The sequence below is a fragment of the Thamnophis elegans genome, chromosome Z (assembly GCF_009769535.1).
Source record: "Thamnophis elegans isolate rThaEle1 chromosome Z, rThaEle1.pri, whole genome shotgun sequence".
Lineage (NCBI taxonomy): Eukaryota > Metazoa > Chordata > Lepidosauria > Squamata > Colubridae > Thamnophis > Thamnophis elegans.
Genome location: NC_045558.1, coordinates 63,015,492 through 63,034,096, shown reverse-complemented (window position 1 = coordinate 63,034,096; position 18,605 = coordinate 63,015,492). Strand labels below are relative to the sequence as shown.

General features: G+C 42.4%; 2 protein-coding genes across 20 annotated transcripts in view; one reads left to right on the top strand and one right to left on the bottom strand.

The window, feature by feature from the left end:
• The window catches only part of LRRFIP2 (LRR binding FLII interacting protein 2), a 173,614-nt gene extending 163,837 nt beyond the window's left edge, over nt 1-9,777 (top strand). For all 18 annotated transcript variants that reach the window (XM_032234651.1, XM_032234649.1, XM_032234647.1 and 15 more), the window contains one exon: nt 8,726-9,777. In XM_032234651.1, the coding sequence (XP_032090542.1) occupies nt 8,726-8,836 (111 nt within the window). In that variant the 3' untranslated portion in view covers nt 8,837-9,777. The remainder of the gene's footprint in view (nt 1-8,725) is intronic.
• A 529-nt stretch (nt 9,778-10,306) lies between these two features.
• The window catches only part of MLH1 (mutL homolog 1), a 98,204-nt gene continuing 89,905 nt past the window's right edge, over nt 10,307-18,605 (bottom strand). For both annotated transcript variants that reach the window (XM_032235185.1, XM_032235183.1), the window contains one exon: nt 10,307-10,686. In XM_032235185.1, coding sequence (XP_032091076.1) covers nt 10,519-10,686 — 168 coding nt within the window. In that variant the 3' untranslated portion in view covers nt 10,307-10,518. The remainder of the gene's footprint in view (nt 10,687-18,605) is intronic.

The window sequence follows — 18,605 nt, the reverse complement described above, 5'->3', positions numbered from 1 at the left end:
TGTCACCTAAGACAACAACGAAATCAGCATTATTTGAAACTCAAAGTTATGTTTATTCAAGGTACCTGCTTAATTAAAAGTGTTATATAATATCAGTATCACTTAACAATGCTCCTGCTTAGCAACCAAAAGGTTGGCTCAGAAACTCTGGCATTTGAAGCGCGCAAGTGTTAAAGCTGCCAAGTTACAAGACCCTTGCACCCTTTAGAAAAAAAAAACCCCAGGGGTCTTCAAACCTGACAGCTTTAAGACTTGTGGACTTCAACTCCCAGAATTCCTCCCTGAGGGGAATTATATATTTGGACTGTTTCATAGTTACATTAGAGAACTACATTGTTAGAACTTAGCACAAAAGATACCTTTTATCTGAAAATCCAAATAGAGTAAACCTGCTATTATCCCAGAGCACTAATGTCATTTGTCCCAATCTGTTGTACGAGTCTGTATTAAAATAGATAGAAATATTTTCACTAAATTTTATAGATCTATATTTCAGGAACCTATCAGAAGTTAGGGCAAGATAAGAGTGGAAGAATGAATTTTGTTGCAGGTCATGGGGATTTTTTCACCTCCTCCTCCTCCTCCTCCAATAGCACCGACACATTTGCTGCCCAGCGCTGTGGCTGAGGTGAAGCCGCCAAAGCTCCCGCTGGCGCCCCCACAGCGTTGGGCGGAAATCCGGCAGTGCTGTTGGAGGAGGAGGAGGAGGAGGCAGCAGACATAGGAGAATGATTTCTTACTGTTGCTTGATAAACAGTTGGAATCTGAATTTTTTCCTGAAGAAGTTAAAGGTTTAAATTTTTAACCAAAATGTCTTTTAAACTCTGTATTATCTACTTAATGTTAATCATGCTTGCTCATTTTAGTTCCACTTATAAAAATAAATTTACTGGACCAAAATTGAAGCCAATATAGAAAATATTTCAATTAAAGCCAACAAACAGGTTGGCTTTAAACTTCCTATAATTAAAATATCAAGCTGTATTCTCTGAAGTCAGCCATGTTCATTACTATACCTACATTTCTCTATTTGCCCCAAAGGATTTAAAAATATCTTGAAAATAAAGAGAAAAAAAACTTTTTCTAGAATAAAGCTTAAACAAGTAAATAGGAAAAAAGACATAAACACATACAATAGATTATGTAATGTCCATTACTTCACTTTGTAATTCTTCCGTATAAACCAATCCTTGCCATTCCATTAAATATGTGCCCACAACAGACTTTAATATTTGTATGTGTGTAAGTATGTATAAACATACATGTTCAAGCAGATATACCTCCTAATCATATACTGCAACAGTAAGAGCAATAAAGTTTATATTCATTAATCAAATTTATATAGCCACACATCTATCTCATCCAAGGCAACTCTTAGACATATTAGACAACTTCCACTCCAATCTTCTCTTTTGGATGCCCCCCTCGCCCGCTGCCAGAAGAGCCTCCCTGACACTGAGCCGGAGAGCCTCATTCTGATGCAGCCCCAGACAGGAACAGTGCATGAAGTTGTGACACTCCCACTGAAAGTACAGGAGACCCACTTGGAGAGATCAATGGGATCTTCTAGTCCAGAAACCCAATGGTGACCTCATACTACTTGCAACCGCTAAGGTATTTACTTTACAAACAAGCAAATCAAAATAAAAATCAGAAAGGAGGTACTGATAACATCTTCAGAAATGTATCTTGATGTAGGACCAAATCCCTTCCTAAAATGAAAAGCCCACCAGTAAAACACTACGGAAACCGCCGGAGTCAAACTTCCTCAAGAAAATGGGAAAAAAAAAATGTTTGCCACGAAGGCTGCCGGACAATTGGAAACCTTTGCCTCTTTAGTGAAGGGGGAAGCATCTGATTCCCCCTTCTTCCCTTCTTGAGAGATTAGTGGAGCGTGAGAAGAACTTTTGAAGTATCAATTCTTAAATCCTCCTTTATCGGAGAATCTTTGAATGCCCGGTTGCAAATAAAACCCCATCTTCAGAGGCGGACTGGCTCTGGATACCTTCCTCCTGGCCCCGGAAAGTAAAAGCCACCACCCCGAAGAAGTTGACGCTGGGCGTTCTCTTCTCCCTTTCTCGCGCTGCCGAGGCCAGAAGGGAAGGGAGCATAGAGGGTCCCCCGGACTCTAGCTGCTCCCCAAGAATGCCAACGCCCTCCTGGGTCACCTCCCAAAGTCCGGACCGCAGATAGCAAGTCCGCCGCGGCGGCCAGCTCGGGCAGAACCGCCATCCCACCCTCGCTGCCTTGGTCTGGGCGGCAGCGCGGAAGATGCTCCGCACTTGGGCCACCCCGACATGCCTTTCTGCCCGAGCCTGGGTGACCCCCACCGCCTCCCCGACAGGGAGAAGCGCGGCGTGTTCGGGACTCACCAGCTTCGGCACGGGGAAGCAGCCCGCCCCCCCCCCCCGGGAGAACGGCCTTGACGCTGCGGTGGCCACTGCGGTGCAGAACTGCAGTGCTGGGAGCCCGGCCGGGAAGGAGGAGCAGCGGGATCCCTCTAAGGGATCCCCCGAACATGGACTTGAAGAGCCGTGCTCTTCAAAACAAGTCTCGGGAGGTCCTTTGCAGGCGGCCAGTTCTAGCCACCTGCAAAGGACTTCCCCACGTTTGCTTTGGCAGAAATCTCTGCGCGGCAGATAGAAACACCTTAAAGGGAACAGTGCATGTACGGCTTTAAAAGTAACGACTAGCACCTTGAAGCGGGTCCGGAGACCAATGGGGAGCCAGTGCAGCTCGCGGAGGATAGGTGTAACATGAGTGTATCTAGGTACACCCATTATTGCTCGCGCGGCTGCATTCTGGACCAGCTGTAGTCTTCGAACACTCTTCAGGGGGCAGCCCCATGTAGAGTGCATTACAGTAATCAACAAGTGGCATTGATATTTTTAGATAGAATAAGGAAAAAACCAAAATGATAGTTAAAAGGAATCTCAGAAAATTAGAATTTGGACCTATTTAGAACATCAATTTACCCCATGGCTGATGAAACAGGGTTTACATAAACTGAAAGCATGTGCTTTCTGAAAGCATATATCAGGCCATATATGATGAAATTGCCATCCCATTTTAGGAAACAGAAACCAAAACAAATTTATGTTATCCAGGTACATGATTAGATATTTAAGATTTCAAATTTTCTCTGTTTTGCCTTCTGAAGCACCCCTTTTTCATTTTTATATTTCACAATAAGATACTAGGAAGAATATGCAGTACGTCTGTACAAGTATTCCTCATTTAGTGACCACAATAGGGACAGACACTTCAATCATTAACTTTGTAACAGCACTTATGATTTTACTTAGGCTCTCCTATGCTTACAAAATTGCAAAAGGTATAAATGCAAGGATTGATAACAAAGTTACTTTTTATCATTGTCACTAAATGAGGACTACCTTTATTATCAAATTGCAGAATTGTCAAAATAATAATTTTATGTCTCATTTCTTATTCATGGAACCCTAAAGGATCATATTTTCTTAGAATCCTAAGCCATTTATATTTAACTAGTATTGTCTAAATAAGAATTAACTTACATTATTTTGATTTAATAGTGTGAGATTTGGAAAAAAAACCTCTCACATAAAAATGAGGAGACCTTGAACAATAAAAAACATTTATTTAAAATATATAAAAAATAAAAGACTTTTGCAAAAGGGTCTTACCAAAAGGAAAGAACGCTGTATAGATTTGAATACATGTCTTAAAAATATTTTCAACAAAGCAGCAAAACAATCCAATGACCCAACTTATCATTGGCTATCAGAAGATATAGAAGTTTTTGGCTATTCTGCAACAATTTCCCAAAACAGAAATCCCCATGGAAATATCCTTACAACATTTCTTCATAACAAGACTATTAATCATAACATAACAGCTTCCTTTTGGCCACTGTGAGCAACAAGGAAGGAGACAGCAAGGAGCTACTAAAGCTGCATGCTGTGCTGATATCTGAAACTAAAACTGAAAGTGAAACTTCTCTCCTCTTCTGAACTACCACATTGGAAAACCTGCTTTTGGTATTGTATATTTACTTAGTGTGTTATATTATATATAAAGATAAGTTATTGAATCCTGCTGAATCATTACTTGTGTGTGCTTTCTGAATGTGATTGCTGCTGCAAACTCTTGACATGTCCTTGAAGCAATAGTGAACAACCAGGTCAGCTTCAGCACATCATTGCAGCCTGATTCAGCATGGGTAACTGATTGGTGGGTGGATTGGCCTCCTAGAATACCCCCAATCAGCTGTTCCAGGTTGCAGATTGCCTCAGACCATCGTCTCCTCCGTGCCTCACGTTTGGTGTAGAAGACGCACCAAAATTTTCACCCTCTTTTTTTTTTGGGGGGGGGGGATGTGTCTTATACTCCGAAAAATATAGTAGTTTATTTATTTTTATTTATTTAGTTTGTCACTCATGTACAAGTTCTAATGCCACCTCACTTCTGTTTCCTTTGAGAAGTGATGCATGCTGTATAACCAGATATATAAATGCAATCTGGGTTACGACATTACACAGTATCTTTAGATCTTTTGTTTATTTTCCAAGAGCAAGGTCCACCTGTGCCATATTTAAGCATATATATATATAGAGAGAGACTATATCCTATTCCTTTAGTGAATCACTGGCTTAAATCCTAGCAAACATCATTAGGTTTTTCAAACTTAATATGAAAGCATTCCCATCCTGAAAGGGTGCCTTTGAGGGCATTCCCCACAGAATATTAGAAGAGGGTTACAGGTAAGTCGAGGAGTACTTTATTTGGCGATTGTTTTGCCCACTCAGTGATTTTGTTCCCAAGCTACCACATTTCCATAGAGAGTGAGAAACATACATTCTTAACTTACTCTTGAATTTCCATTCTCCTTAGTTTGGTCTTAACCCCAGTCAGAGTCAGTCCAAAGCTAGATACTGATAGATGGACCCATTGAACAATAGCTTGATTAGAAGCATCTTTCAATGTTTTTAGAAAAGACCATATCTCCAGAAAGGAAGATGTCTTCTGAACCACACATAGGCCTTTCTGAAGCTACCTGACTACCTTCACTTGAACAGAAAGGGAAAAATTATGAATAAATAGTCAACTTACTGAGAAACTCTGAGAAAAAGGATGGCATTCCTTCTTCATCTTTAGACCGTGGGATTTCTTTGGAAGCATTACATTTAGTGGTGCTCTGTTACTATTAGAGGTCCTCTGTGTACAGTTTTTCTAATACATAAAATCACTTGAATTGTATATTTAGTCAAAATGATGGCACTGCAAATCTGGGTACTTTTATAGGAAATGAACTACTTAAATCTTTCTACTGTAGGTTTTGTAGCTTTGTTGCAATTTGCCTTCAATGAATATTAGAGAAATGTAATTTTGTTTTTATTGCAGTTTCTCAAGTGCTTCTTATAGGGTTGACAGTGTCCTACTCTTTGCTCCAGTTGCTCAGAAAGTGGCATTAGGCAATATTATCTTGGGAGAGCCTAAAGGTACTTTTCAAAAGGCAACTGGACTTTAGATTTTCTTTCTTTTTTAAATAGTCTTTATTGGTTATACATTTTTTTAATAAGACATACAAATACAGCTTTAAACATACAAACCTTCCCCTCCCTCCTCCCCTCCCCCCCCCGGTGACAGTCGTTCACAGCCCAACATTTTTTTTCTTCCTCATTGTTTAATCTCTGTTAGGGTCTGGATGGGGGTTAACAAGCTTGCACTCAATCCAGACAAGATCGAGTGGCTGGTGTGTTTCCCTCCCAACAATTGGCCAAGTTTTCCATCTCTCAGGCTGGGGGGTCAAATTGTACACCCCTCAGACAGGGTCCGCAATTTGGGAGTCCTCCTGGACCCACAGCTGACTTTAGAACACCATTTGTCAGCTGTGACCAGGGGGGCATTTGCCCAGGTTCGCCTGGTGCACCAATTGCGTCCCTACCTGAACCGGGAGGCCCTTGCATCAGTCACTTGTGCCCTTGTGACCTCAAGACTGGACTACTGCAATGCGCTCTACATGGGGCAGCCCTTGAAGAGCATTCGGAGACTTCAGCTTGTCCAGCCGCGTGAGCGATTGTGGGTGCACCCCTGTACACCCAGGTCACATCTATCCTCCGCGAGCTGCACTGGCTGCCTATTGGTCTTCGGATACGCTTCAAGGTACTAGTCGTCACTTATAAAGCCCTTCATGGTATTGGACCTGGGTACTTGAGAGACCGCCTGCTGCCAATTACCTCCAACAGACCTATTAGATCCCAGAGATTAGGCCTCCTCCGAATTCCATCTACTGGCCAATGCCGATTGGCCACCACCCGGAGGAGGGCCTTCTCTGTGGCTGCTCCGGCCCTCTGGAACGAGCTACCCGTGGAGATTCGGACCCTCACCACCCTTCAGGCTTTCCGCAAAGCCCTTAAAACCTGGTTGTTCCGATAGGCCTGGGGCTGACGGATTCCCCGCCCCCGCTCAAATTGTGTGGTTGTTGAGTGTTTTTAAATTGTTTGTCCGTTGTTCCTCTTGTTTGTATTCCCCCCCCCCCTATTTTTGGTTTGTGAGCCGCCCTGAGTCCCTCTGGGAATAGGGCGGCATAGAAATCCAATAAATCAAATCAAATCAAATCTAACCAGCATCTTCTTGTTACAAAATTCAGGGATCTATTACAATACCTATGTTCACTTTTAGTTCCCATTGTTAACAACTGCTATTTAACTTTCCCATTGTTAACAACTGCTATTTAACTTAACTGCTATTTAACAGACCCTGCTGTTCTCTTTGTCGCCCACATATACCATAGGTTCCAGCTAAGATAATGTTCCGTTTCTCCTTTGTCCCTCAGCCAACCCATCATTCTGTTCATTTCTGCACACTCATAAATCTTTTTAATTATGGCTTCTTCCAATGGTATGGTAGTGGATTTCCAAAATTGTGCATAGGTTATTCTTGCGGCCACAATTATATGTAGGCTCAAATCCATATAGATTTACTCATGTTTTCTGGTTTTATGCTTAGTAAAAAAGTCTCGGGTTTCCATTCCATGCTTGCCCCGGTAACCTCTTTTAGCCAGTTTTGAATCCTTCTCCAGTATTTCGTGGCCTCAATACAGGACCACCAAATATGGTAGAATGTGCCATCCCTTCTTCCACATTTTCAACACAGTGGGGATAACCCAGGAAACATTTTGGCTAACCTCGTTGGGGGGAGGTGCCATCTGTAAGCCATCTTGTATACATTTTCTTTAAATGCTGTAGATATCATAAGTTTAACAGTCTTACTCCATAGATCCCACCATTTACCCATTTCAATCTCATAGCCAAAATTTCTCTCCCATGCTATTAGAAGGCTTTTATCCATCTCTTCTTTAACATCTTGACAGGTCAAAAATTGATAGATGTTTGACATTTTCTTATCTCTGCCAAATGGCACGGACTAAATTGGACAATTTTTTAAAAAAATCCTTGGAGATAATAGTGGCTCAATTTATATGGCAAGGCAAGAAAGCACAAATTAAAGCCCAAATGTTGCAAAAACGTAAAGAGCTTGGAGGCTTCGGAGTACCCAACTGGGAAGCGTATTATAGTGCAGCAATTATGACATGGGTGAAGAATTGGGTGACGTTGAATAGAAGGCGCTTATTGGCTATAGAGGGACATGACCTCCCACGGGGATGGCACGCCTCCCTCTGGCAAGAAAGAGATATCCCCGATAGGTACTTCATGGGACATTTTCAGAAGATTTTGATGGTGGTGTGGGAAAAGATGAGGAAAAAGTACTATCTTAGGGTTCTGTGTTGGCTGGCATCGTTGGAGGCCTTAACGCATCCCAGTGTATTTAATTGGACAAGAAACATAATATATAAAGACATTATGACAGAAGATGGCAACATGAAAACAAAGATGGAATTAGAGCAGCAGGGCAGGAATCTGGAATGGTGGGAATATTTACAGGTTAGAAACAGGTTTAAAAGCGATAAGGTACGGTTTGGGATCACCCAAACCCTCAGGGGCTAGATAAGATTTTGTTTGGCCATTATTCCTTGTCTGGCTTTCAGGTGCTTTGGAAAATAGCTTGACCCCCCTCCTCTCAGTGGTAGCCTTTCAAATATTTGAACAGTGCTATCATGTCTCCCCGGGTCCTTCTCTTTACTAGGCTAGCCATGCTCACTTCCTGCAACTGTTCATCATATGTTTTAGCCTCCAGTCCCCTAATCATCTTGGTTGCTCTTCTTTGCACTCTTTCTAAAGTCTCAACATTTTTTTTATAGTATGGTGACCAAAATTGGATGCAGTATTCTACATGTGGTCTTACTAAGACTTGAGTCCCCTTCGGGGGAAAAGGGCAGCATATAAATTTAATAAATTGAATTGAATTGAATTTTATAGAGTGGTATTAGTACCTCACTTCATCTTGATTGTATTCCTATTAATGCAATTTAGGATTGCACTGGCTTTTTTGGCTGCCATCACACACTGTTGGCTTGTATTTAATTGGTTGCCCACTAAGACTCCAAGATCTCTTTCACAGTTACTGCTATTAAGCCTGGTTTCACCCAGTCTATATGTGTACTTTTGGTTTTTCTTGCCTGTGTAATACTTTACTTTGCTCTACGTTGAATTTCATTTAGTTCAGTTGAATTGTGGACCTTATTTCAATAAAAAAGCTGCAACCAAGTATTTTGTGGTATTATGATATATTTAGATGCTACATTGGTTTTCTCAAACCTAACTGTTTTGTCTCTCTTTTTTAGTTAAGAACAGCATTGGATAGAATAGAAGAGATGGAGATGACCAACAGTCACTTAGTGAAACGGTTAGAGAAAATGAAGGCAAATCGAACTGCACTACTATCTCAACAATAGAAAGGAAACTAAAGAATGCACTGCTCCTTGAAATGCTTGAGCTTATTTTAATACAGACTTTCCTTTGCATAAATTTGAAAAAAGCTATTCATTGTCTTTTAGTTTCATAATTAAGTGGCAAATATTTTAACTTGAGTAAATGGGAAAAACCACTTAAATCTTTGTCGGTGATGAGTTTTAACAGCTTAATTCAAAAATCTGATTGAACCCAATATTTATGATTGATTTACTTTATATAAACTACTATTTTCACACTTGTGAAATCAGGTTTATTCTCTGAATTAGTTTCAACTGTTTTAATGCTTGGTGCTTGGAAAGAGATGCACAAATTCAAGTGTATGTTGCACAACAAGCTAGCCAATTACATGCTCAACATCAAATGGCACAAGTGCCTTTAATATGGTGCAATGAGTACTTAAGATATTAGAACAAAATATAATATGGAAATCAAATACCATTTATTTTAAAATACAATCGGAGTCTTGTTTGCTAAATTTTATACATTTTGATGGAAAACACTTTTGTACAATATTTAAATTTATATAAAAATAGAAATGACTGTATAAAATCTGCTTTATTGCATGGTGATGCACACTTGAGATTTCAATTTTAAACAGAACCATCCCTATTCTTAATGTAAGAATAGTGAGCAAGATTTGTTACTGTACAGTGTGTAAAACGTGATATGTGTGATGCTTAAGTGTGGAGTGAAATGTGGGTGGGCGAAATGTGGCAGGTACAAACCTATTAAATGGACACTTTGCATAGCATGGGTGTGTCTTGTCTTAATGTTCTCTAACATTTTTATTGTTTAGCTTTTTAATGTGCTAATTCTAAGAATGTTTATCCTCCATATAACTCAAAACATTACAGACTAAAAATGTTTCAGTTACTTATTTTGAATAATAAACTTGACAGGATATAATTAAGTAAAAGCTGTATTAACAGAAGCTGTTTATATTCATTGATACTAATAAAAAGTTGCTAATTTCTAGGTAGTCCTCGACTTACAATAGTTTGTTTAGTGACCATTCAAAGTTACAATGGCACTGACAAAAGTGACTTATGACCATATTTCATATGACCATTGCATCATCCCCATGGTCACAGGCTTAAAATTAAGATGCTTGGCAATGGATTTGTTTTTATGACGGTTGCAGTGTCTCAGGATCATGTGATCACCCTTTGCAACTCCTTGACAAGCAAAGTCAATGGACAAGCCAGATTGACTTACTTAACCATATGGTCATAAGTCAAGGACTACCTTTATCACCATTTAAAATTTGAATGATCCTTTATATGTAAGGGTGCTCTAATAATCTATTCCCAAACTACCTGCCAGCAGAAATACTAAAATAGGATCAAGTAGAAAAGAGAATTCTGGTCTTCCATATTTTTCCAATTCATCAGTTGTATCGTTCATTAATAGTAGGATGAGAATTTAAATATTCTTCACATTTTTGGTTATAAACAGAAATCTGTGAGTTTAATTAAGTTTTCTTTATTTGCTCACTGTACAATATGTGGATATTGTAAAACGTTGAACAACAGTGGATTAGTTTTCTAACCATACAATAGCCATTTTTATGCAGATATTTATGCAGTAATATTCAATAACTGATTAAAGATTATAATGATGAGAAAGAAAATATATTAAATAATTCTAGATTAAATATTTGTATTTAGCATCTCTCAAAAACTTTGTACAAGTCAGGTAGATTAGCAAGTTGTAAAACATTGCCATCTTCTCTAAAATTTGCAGGAGGTAAAAGGTATGACCGAAAAGCTTTGTAGAGTGTATGTTCCACTGTCCATTTCCATGATCTCAGACATTTTCCAGATTCTTCAACCTGTAAAAGCAGTGTTAATATCTCAGAGTTCGTAGCGAAGTTTAAAACATGCATTATTGAATAACAATATGCCTTTTTAGATTCCAAGTTGACAATTCAATTTGTAAGTCATTATAATAATATAACAATAATCAGAGATATGCCTAAGTGTCTAACAGTTAATTTGTTCAATCTCTTTTCAGTTTTCAATTCTTTATCATTTTTAGAATAATTATACATTCGTTACAAATAATCCATGCAAAAATGAACGTTTTGTAAGTTTTCCCTGTCAAGTGTTGCCTATACTGTGATACAAATGAATGACAAATGCAAGGATAGGTTTGTTTTTTACTTTACGTAACAGTTTGAGCAAAGACTGACTAAAATTCCCATAAAGTCTAATACCTGGTTGTTTTTAGTACTGCAGCCCATAAATCTTTTGGCGCCAGGGTCCGGTTCCACAGATTGAGGTTTTTCCATGGACCAGAGAAGGATGTGGTTTCATGTGCTGCCTACATCCTGTGTGTGCACAGATGTGGCTTTCTTTGTTTCTCTTTGGTTTCTGGTGCACCCTGGACCAGTCATGGTCCACAGCCTGAGCATCTCAGCTTCAGTATACGGGTAGTTTTCAACTTGTAACATTTAGTGACTGTTCAAAGTTACAAAGCACTGAAAAAAGTGATTATTACCATTTTTCACACTTATAAACATGACAGCATCCCTGTCATCATGTGATCCAAATTTTGATGTTTAACAACTGACTTGTATTTATGATGGTTACTGTGTTCTGGGCTCATGCAATTATCATTTACAACCTTCTGACAAGCAAAGTCAATAGGGAAGCCAGATTGACTTAGCAACTATGTTACTAACTTAACAACTATAGTAATCAACAAATGTGGTAAGAAAGGTGGTAAAATGGTGCAAATCTCACTTAGCAATAGAAATTGAGCTCAATTGTAAGTCAAGGACTACCTTTACTTGAACTCATCTGCAATGTGGATGTGCTACACATCCTACAATAAACATTAAGATGAAATATGTTCATTCTTTTTCATAGCAAATATGTATAATAAATCTTGTTATCCAAGGCTGAAAAATGGAAAGGTCAAATTATAAACACCTAGTAAATGACATCTGACAAATTTAATTGCTTGTATTTCAAAAGTAGCCAGTATTTATATACTCAAAGATCAAAAGTTTTTGACTTTCTCATAGCAAACTTCACAAGGCCAGCAAGAATTTTGAAGAGGAAGGGAGGGAAGAAAAAAGAGAAGGAAGAAGGCAAGAGGAAAGAATAGGGGAGGAGAGATGGAAACAAGGAAGATTTTTGATGCTCTTTACCAGCTTTCCAAAATAAAGCTCAATGGGGAAACTGGCAGGAAATTGGAAGTTGTTTTCACACCTACAGCTTTTTTGCCCATCCATGGTTATTCTATGTTTCTTGTTTAAATAACACAGAGGAAGCACGTCTGAATCAATTATCCAACTGGGTATTGGTTGTCTAATAAGCTTCTAAACATAAACTTCAGCCATATCAGATCATATACAAGTAATCTCCAGTTCCCAAATAGCAACTATTCATACAAAGGGCAATGAAAAAGTAGGTTTAGGATGGCTATTGCAGCATTGTTATGGTTACATGATCCTAATTTGGGCACAACTGGCATAAACAACTCATAATTCAGGTGCTTCATCAGCCGAGAGCCCAGGGAAGGGGTGGCGGTGTGGCTATTGTTGTCCGGGAGTCTTTGGTACCTCGTAGGATCCCTGCTCCGGAGCTTGTCGGGTGTGAGTCCCTACTGGTGAAGTTGGACCTCAAGGGTCAAGTGGGTCTGCTGCTAACGTACCTGCCTCCCAACTGCGTTGCAGCAGCCCTCCCCTCGCTCCTTGAGTCGGTAGCCGAGCTGGCAATTGAGTTCCCCAGGCTTATGGTCCTGGGGGACTTCAATTTGCCTTCGCTCGGTGAACACTCTGATGGGGCGCAGGAGTTCATGGCTTCCATGACGGCCATGGGCTTGACCCAGGTAATTCGGAGCCCAACCCATTCAGTGGGTCACATGCTCGACCTCGTATTCCTCTCGGAGCAGTGGATTTGTGATCTTGGTCTGAGGGGTAATGAGATCATACCCCTGTCGTGGTCAGACCACTGCCTACTGAGACTAGACTTCCGGAGGCCAAACCCCCACCGTAGGGAGGAGGAACCGACCAGGTGGTTCCGCCCCAGGCGACTTATGGACCCTCTAAGGTTCCAGACGGAGCTTGGGGATATTCCTGATACTCTCGCCCACAGTTCGGCGGAGACTCTTGTTGCTGCCTGGCACTCGGCAGCATCGGAGTCTCTTGACCGGATTGCGCCACTACGGCCCCTCCGGGTCGGCGGATCCCGGAGGCCTCCTTGGTTCACCGAGGAGCTCCGGGAGATGAAGCGCCGGAGGAGACGCCTAGAGCACGTGTGGAGGTCCGATAGGTCCGAATCGAATCGAGCACTTCTGACAGCATGCACCAAGGAATACATCCAGGCACTAAGGACAACTAAAAGAACACACATTGCCACCTTGGTTGCGTCCGCCGAGTCCCACCCAGCTGCCCTGTTTAGGATAACCCGCTCCCTCCTAAATAGGAGGGAGGCAGAGGACCCCTTACAGGGTAAGGCGGAGGATTATGTCCAGTTCTTGGCGGACAAAGTTGCTCGGTTTCAGTCGGACTTGGACTCCACCCCCGCAGATCCAGCCGAGACACAGGGGAATAACTTGGCAGACCATCTCTGGGTTGAGTTTCAGGATGTTGCCTCCGGGGATGTGGACAAGGCTATGTGAGCTGTGAGCGCCTCCACCTGTATACTGGACCCGTGTCCCTCCTGGCTGGTTGCCAACAGCAGTGAGGTGACACGAGGCTGGATCCAGGCGGTTGTTACCGCCTCCCTTCGGGAGGGGCACTTCCCCACCGCACTTAAAGCGGCGGTGGTGAGACCCCTCCTGAAGAAACCATCCTTGGATCCAGCCGTTCTTAATAACTATCGTTGGGAAGGTTGTTGAGAAGGTGGTGGCCTTCCAGCTTCAGCGTACATTGGAGGAAGCTAGCTATCTTGACCCCTTCCAGTCCGGCTTCAGGCCCGGTTACAGCACAGAAACCGCTTTGGTCGCATTGACCGATGATCTCTGGAGAGCCAGAGATGGAGGCCATGCGTCCATCCTAGTTCTCCTCGACCTCTCAGCGGCTTTCGATACCATCGACCATGGTATCCTTCTGCGACGACTGCGGGAGGTGGGAGTGGGAGGCACTGTCTTGCAGTGGTTCTCCTCCTACCTCTCGGACAGGTTGCAGTCGGTGTTGGTGGGGGGGCAGAGATCGTCCCCGAGGCCCCTAACTTATGGGGTGCCGCAGGGCTCGGTCTTATCCCCCCTACTATTCAACATATACATGAAACCGCTGGGTGAGATCATTCGGAGGCACGGGATAAAATACCATCAATATGCAGACGATACACAGTTGTATCTGTCCGCCCCGTGCCAACTCAATGAAGCGGTGGACGTGATGAACCGGGGTCTTGAGGCCGTTAAGGACTGGATGAGAGCTAACAAACTGGTACTCAACCCGGACAAGACCGAGTGGCTGTTGTGCTTCCCTCCCAACAATTTGGCCAATATTCCATCACTCAGGCTGGGGGGTCAAAATTTATACCCCTCAGACAGGGTCCGCAACTTGGGAGTCCTCCTGGACCCACAGCTGACTTTTGACCACCATTTGTCAGCTGTGACCAGGGGGGCATTTGCCCAGGTTCGCCTGGTACGCCAGTTGCGGCCCTACCTGAATCGGGAGGCCCTCACAACAGTCACTCGAGCCCTTGTGATCTCTAGGCTGGAATACTGCAATGTGCTCTACATGGGGCTGCCCTTGAAGAGCATCCGGCGACTTCAGCTAGTCCAGAATGCGGCCGCGCGAGTGATCGTGGGCGCACCACGGTTCGCCCACATAACACCGATCCTCCGTGAGCTGCGCTGGCTACCTGTTGATCTCCGGGTGCGCTTCAAGGTGCTACTCACCATTCACAAAGCCCTCCATGGTAGTGGATCTGACTATCTGAGAGACCGCCTTCTGCCAATTGCCTCCCTCCGTCCCATCAGATCGCATAGAGTAGGCCTCCTCCGAATTCCATCCGCCAGTCAGTGCCGACTGGCGACTACGTGGAGGAGAGCCTTCTCAGTTGCAGCTCCGACGCTTTGGAACGATCTCCCCGTGGAGATTCGTACCCTCACCACCGTCCAGACCTTCCGCACAGCCCTCAAGATCTGGCTATCCCGTCAGGCCTGGGGATAAGATCCGAACCTCGCCCCACCCGAATGCTGAATGAATGTTGTGTTTTTATTGGTTTATTTTTTTTTTATTCACATTTTTTTCTTTCTTATGTTTTGTCTTACACTCCCTTCCCATTGATTGTAAGCCGCCCTGAGTCCCCTCAGGGAAAAGGGCGGCCTATAAATGTCAATAAAACTATAAAAAACTATAAACTATAATGTCTTATGGTCATGAGCCTCATAGCTGATTTCTGACAAGAAACCATGGTCATGTGGTGTCACATATTGAGTCCAGCAGAATTGACATTCCCAGTGCAGTTACGAGATGTTTCATTTAATGACATCACTTAGCAATAGACTTATCAATTCCAATTTTAGTTGTTAAGTGAGAACTATCTCTAATCAAACCTCTAGCAAAAGAGTTCATTAGCAAAAATATATCCAACTTATTGTCAAGTATTAATTTCATTTGTTAAAATTTCTACCCAGTATTTTTTCTAGTATGAGTATATAATGAATAGGAAGTAGCAGGTGAAGTTTTGATTATACATGTAACTACAGCATCGAGAATTCTATTTGCCCAAAATTGGAAATTAAATAAGCTACCAACAGACGAAGAGATAATAAAAAAGATGTTAGATTGTGCAGAGATGAATAGGTTGACAATGAAAATAAAGGATAAAGAGGAATCGGAGTACTTCAAGGCTAGAAAAGAAAGTAGGGAGAAGATAAAGTACCCAGACGACGTACTATTAAATGGAAAGGGGGGGAGGGAAGAAGGGGAAAGCAGAAATGAAAATATTAAATATAAAAGTATATATTCAAGAGTGAGATATAAAGGGGGGAAAACATAATTAGGGTAGACTAGTGAAGGTAAGGGAATAAGAAACGATATTAAATTATATTTGGGTTGGCAGAAATACCATCCCTAGGAAACATAAACTGAGTTGAAATATACACCAACAACAATAGAAAAAAAGAGGAGGATGAAAGGAAGACGGGGGAAAGAAGAGGTAATGAGAGAAGAATGGAAGGGAGAGAAAGAAGGAGAGAGGGTAGGAAGGGGAAGAGGAAGAGTAGGAATAGAAGAAAGGGAAGGGAAGAAGGAACAAGTTGGCACTCAATCCAGACAAGACCGAGTGGCTTTTGATGTTTCCTCTCAAGGATAGTCCGAATTTTCCATCCATTAGCCTGGGGGGGGTGAAAGCTTACACCACTCAGAGAGGGCTCGCAACTTGGGTGTCCTCCTGGATCCACAGCTGACTTTAGAACATCATTTGTTGGCTGCGACCAGGGGGGCTTTTGCCCAGGTTCGCCTGGTGCACCAGTTGCGACCCTATCTGGACCGGGAGGCACTTCAAATGGTCACTCATGCCCTGGTCACCTCAAGGCTCGACTACTGCAACGCACTCTACATGGGGCTGCCCTTGAAGAGTGTTCGGAGACTGCAGTTGGTCCAGAATGCAGCCGCGTGAGCAATATCAGGTATACCTCGGTACACCCGTGTTACACCTATCCTCCGCGAGCTGCACTGGCTCCCTATTAGTCTCCGGACGTGCTACAAAGTGCTGGTGATTACCTTTAAAGCCCTACATGGCACTGGACCTGGATATCTGAGAGACCGTCTCCTGCTACAGACCTCCCAACGTCCGATTAGAACTCATAGGTTAGGCTTCCTCCGGGTGCCGTCGGCTGGACAATGCCGACTGGCGACCACTCGGGGGAGAGCCTTTTCTGTAGCTGCTCCGGCTCTGTGGAACGAGTTACCAGCAGAGATCCGGACCCTCCCCACCCTTGTGGCCATCCAAAAAGCCACCAAAACCTAGCTGTTCTGGCAAGCCTGGGGTTGCTGACTCAAATCAGGTTCAACTCCCAATTAAATCGGTTGTATGTTGGGTTTTTAAACTGTTTGTATTGTTTGTATCTTCCCCTGTGTGTTATTTTATTCATTCGTATTTGTAAGCCACCCTGAGTCCCCCGGGATAGGGCGGCATATTAACCTATTAAATTGACAAATTAAATTGAGGGGAAGGAGAGGAGGAAGGAAGAGAAGGGAGGGAGGGTGTTACAAAAGGAGGAAGGGTTGATAAATAAAGCAACCCAAACTGTATATTATAACCTATTAAATGAAATAATAAATGTATAAGAATGATAAATGAAGAATAACAATCATGAATGTATATTTAAAATGGTATGTAAGAGAAACAAATAAAAAAACAGATAAAGAATATAACACAACCAAAAAATATTTTAGCAAATGTTAAATTACATTGGTTGAATTTAATACAATTAGAGAAATGGATAAAAATGGAAGAAAGATTCAAGGAGAAAGATAGACAGTTAACAAAATTTGAAATCATTATAAAAGAATGTGAGCTGAATGAAGAATATATAGGGAAAGGAAGAATAGGGAAAACATCCTCCTCCAGGATACTAAAAAACAAAGCACGTCTATCTCCATAATTCAAGATGTTGGTCATCACCTTTAAAGCCCTTCATAGCATGGAACCAGGTTATCTAAGGAAATATCTTGCCCAATGGGATTGGCCTACCCCACTTGCTCAAGCAGAAAAGGCCTATGGACTCTACCAGCCAAGTAATTTTGGCTAACAGATCCAAAAAGCCTTGTCTGCCATGTCCGACTCCCTGTAACATCTTGCAACTGGAGGCCTATCTCCACCCTCCTGGCCTTCCAGAAGAGTTTTAAAACTGAGCTCTGTGCTTGTTGGCTTGGGATGCCAAATGGGGAACGGTATGCTGGAAGTGGTTAATTGAGTCAGAGGCAAAAGCCTGCCTCTGCAACATCTGAACTTTTGGTTTTTAATTTTTGCTTAAAGGTTTTCAATTTTAATGCTTTTATATTTATGCTTTATGTTGCTATAAGTTGCCCAGAATCACTTTCGATAGTGAAATGGGCAGCATATACATTTAATTAATAAATAAATACACTTTTGATATACAAAGTTTTCAAGAGTCTATACCTATGAAGGCGAACCTGGCACACGGTGCCCTCTCTGTGGGCACGCAAGCCATCGCCCAGCTCAGCTTCCCACCAACCAGCTGATTTTTGGGTCTCTGCTGCACATGCGGGTGATAAGCATGCATGCATGGAGGGGGTCACATGTGAATGTGTGAGGGTGTGGAGGAGAGCATGCAGTGTCCCCCCGCAGCCACTTTTTGATCCTAGGAGACTTCAGGGAGGCTTGCTAGGCCCAAAACAGGCCAAGTGCGTGTGTGTGTCACACACACCCAGGCAGTTTTTGTCCCAGGTGGCTTCAGGGAGGCCTGCTAGGTTCAAAACGGGATGCAGGGGGGGGGGGGTGTCACATGCATGCATGGGGGGGTGTGGTCATGGAAGGAGTCTTGTGCACATGCGCAAGGGCTGGGACACATTGCATTATGGATGTGGGTGTGCACACTCGGGGTTTTGGCATGCAAGGAGAAAAAGGTTAGCCATCACTGGTCTGTACTTTTTTGGAAGGGGGAGAGGTTGGTCTTTACATATACAAATAATAACACTAGATACAAGATTTACAAGTACAGCTTTTATGCTCTTGTTTTTCCAAACTTGGTGCCTTCTAAATGTACACTTCCCAAATTCTAAGACAAGACTGGGAAATCTGGAAATTGTAACTCTAGTAC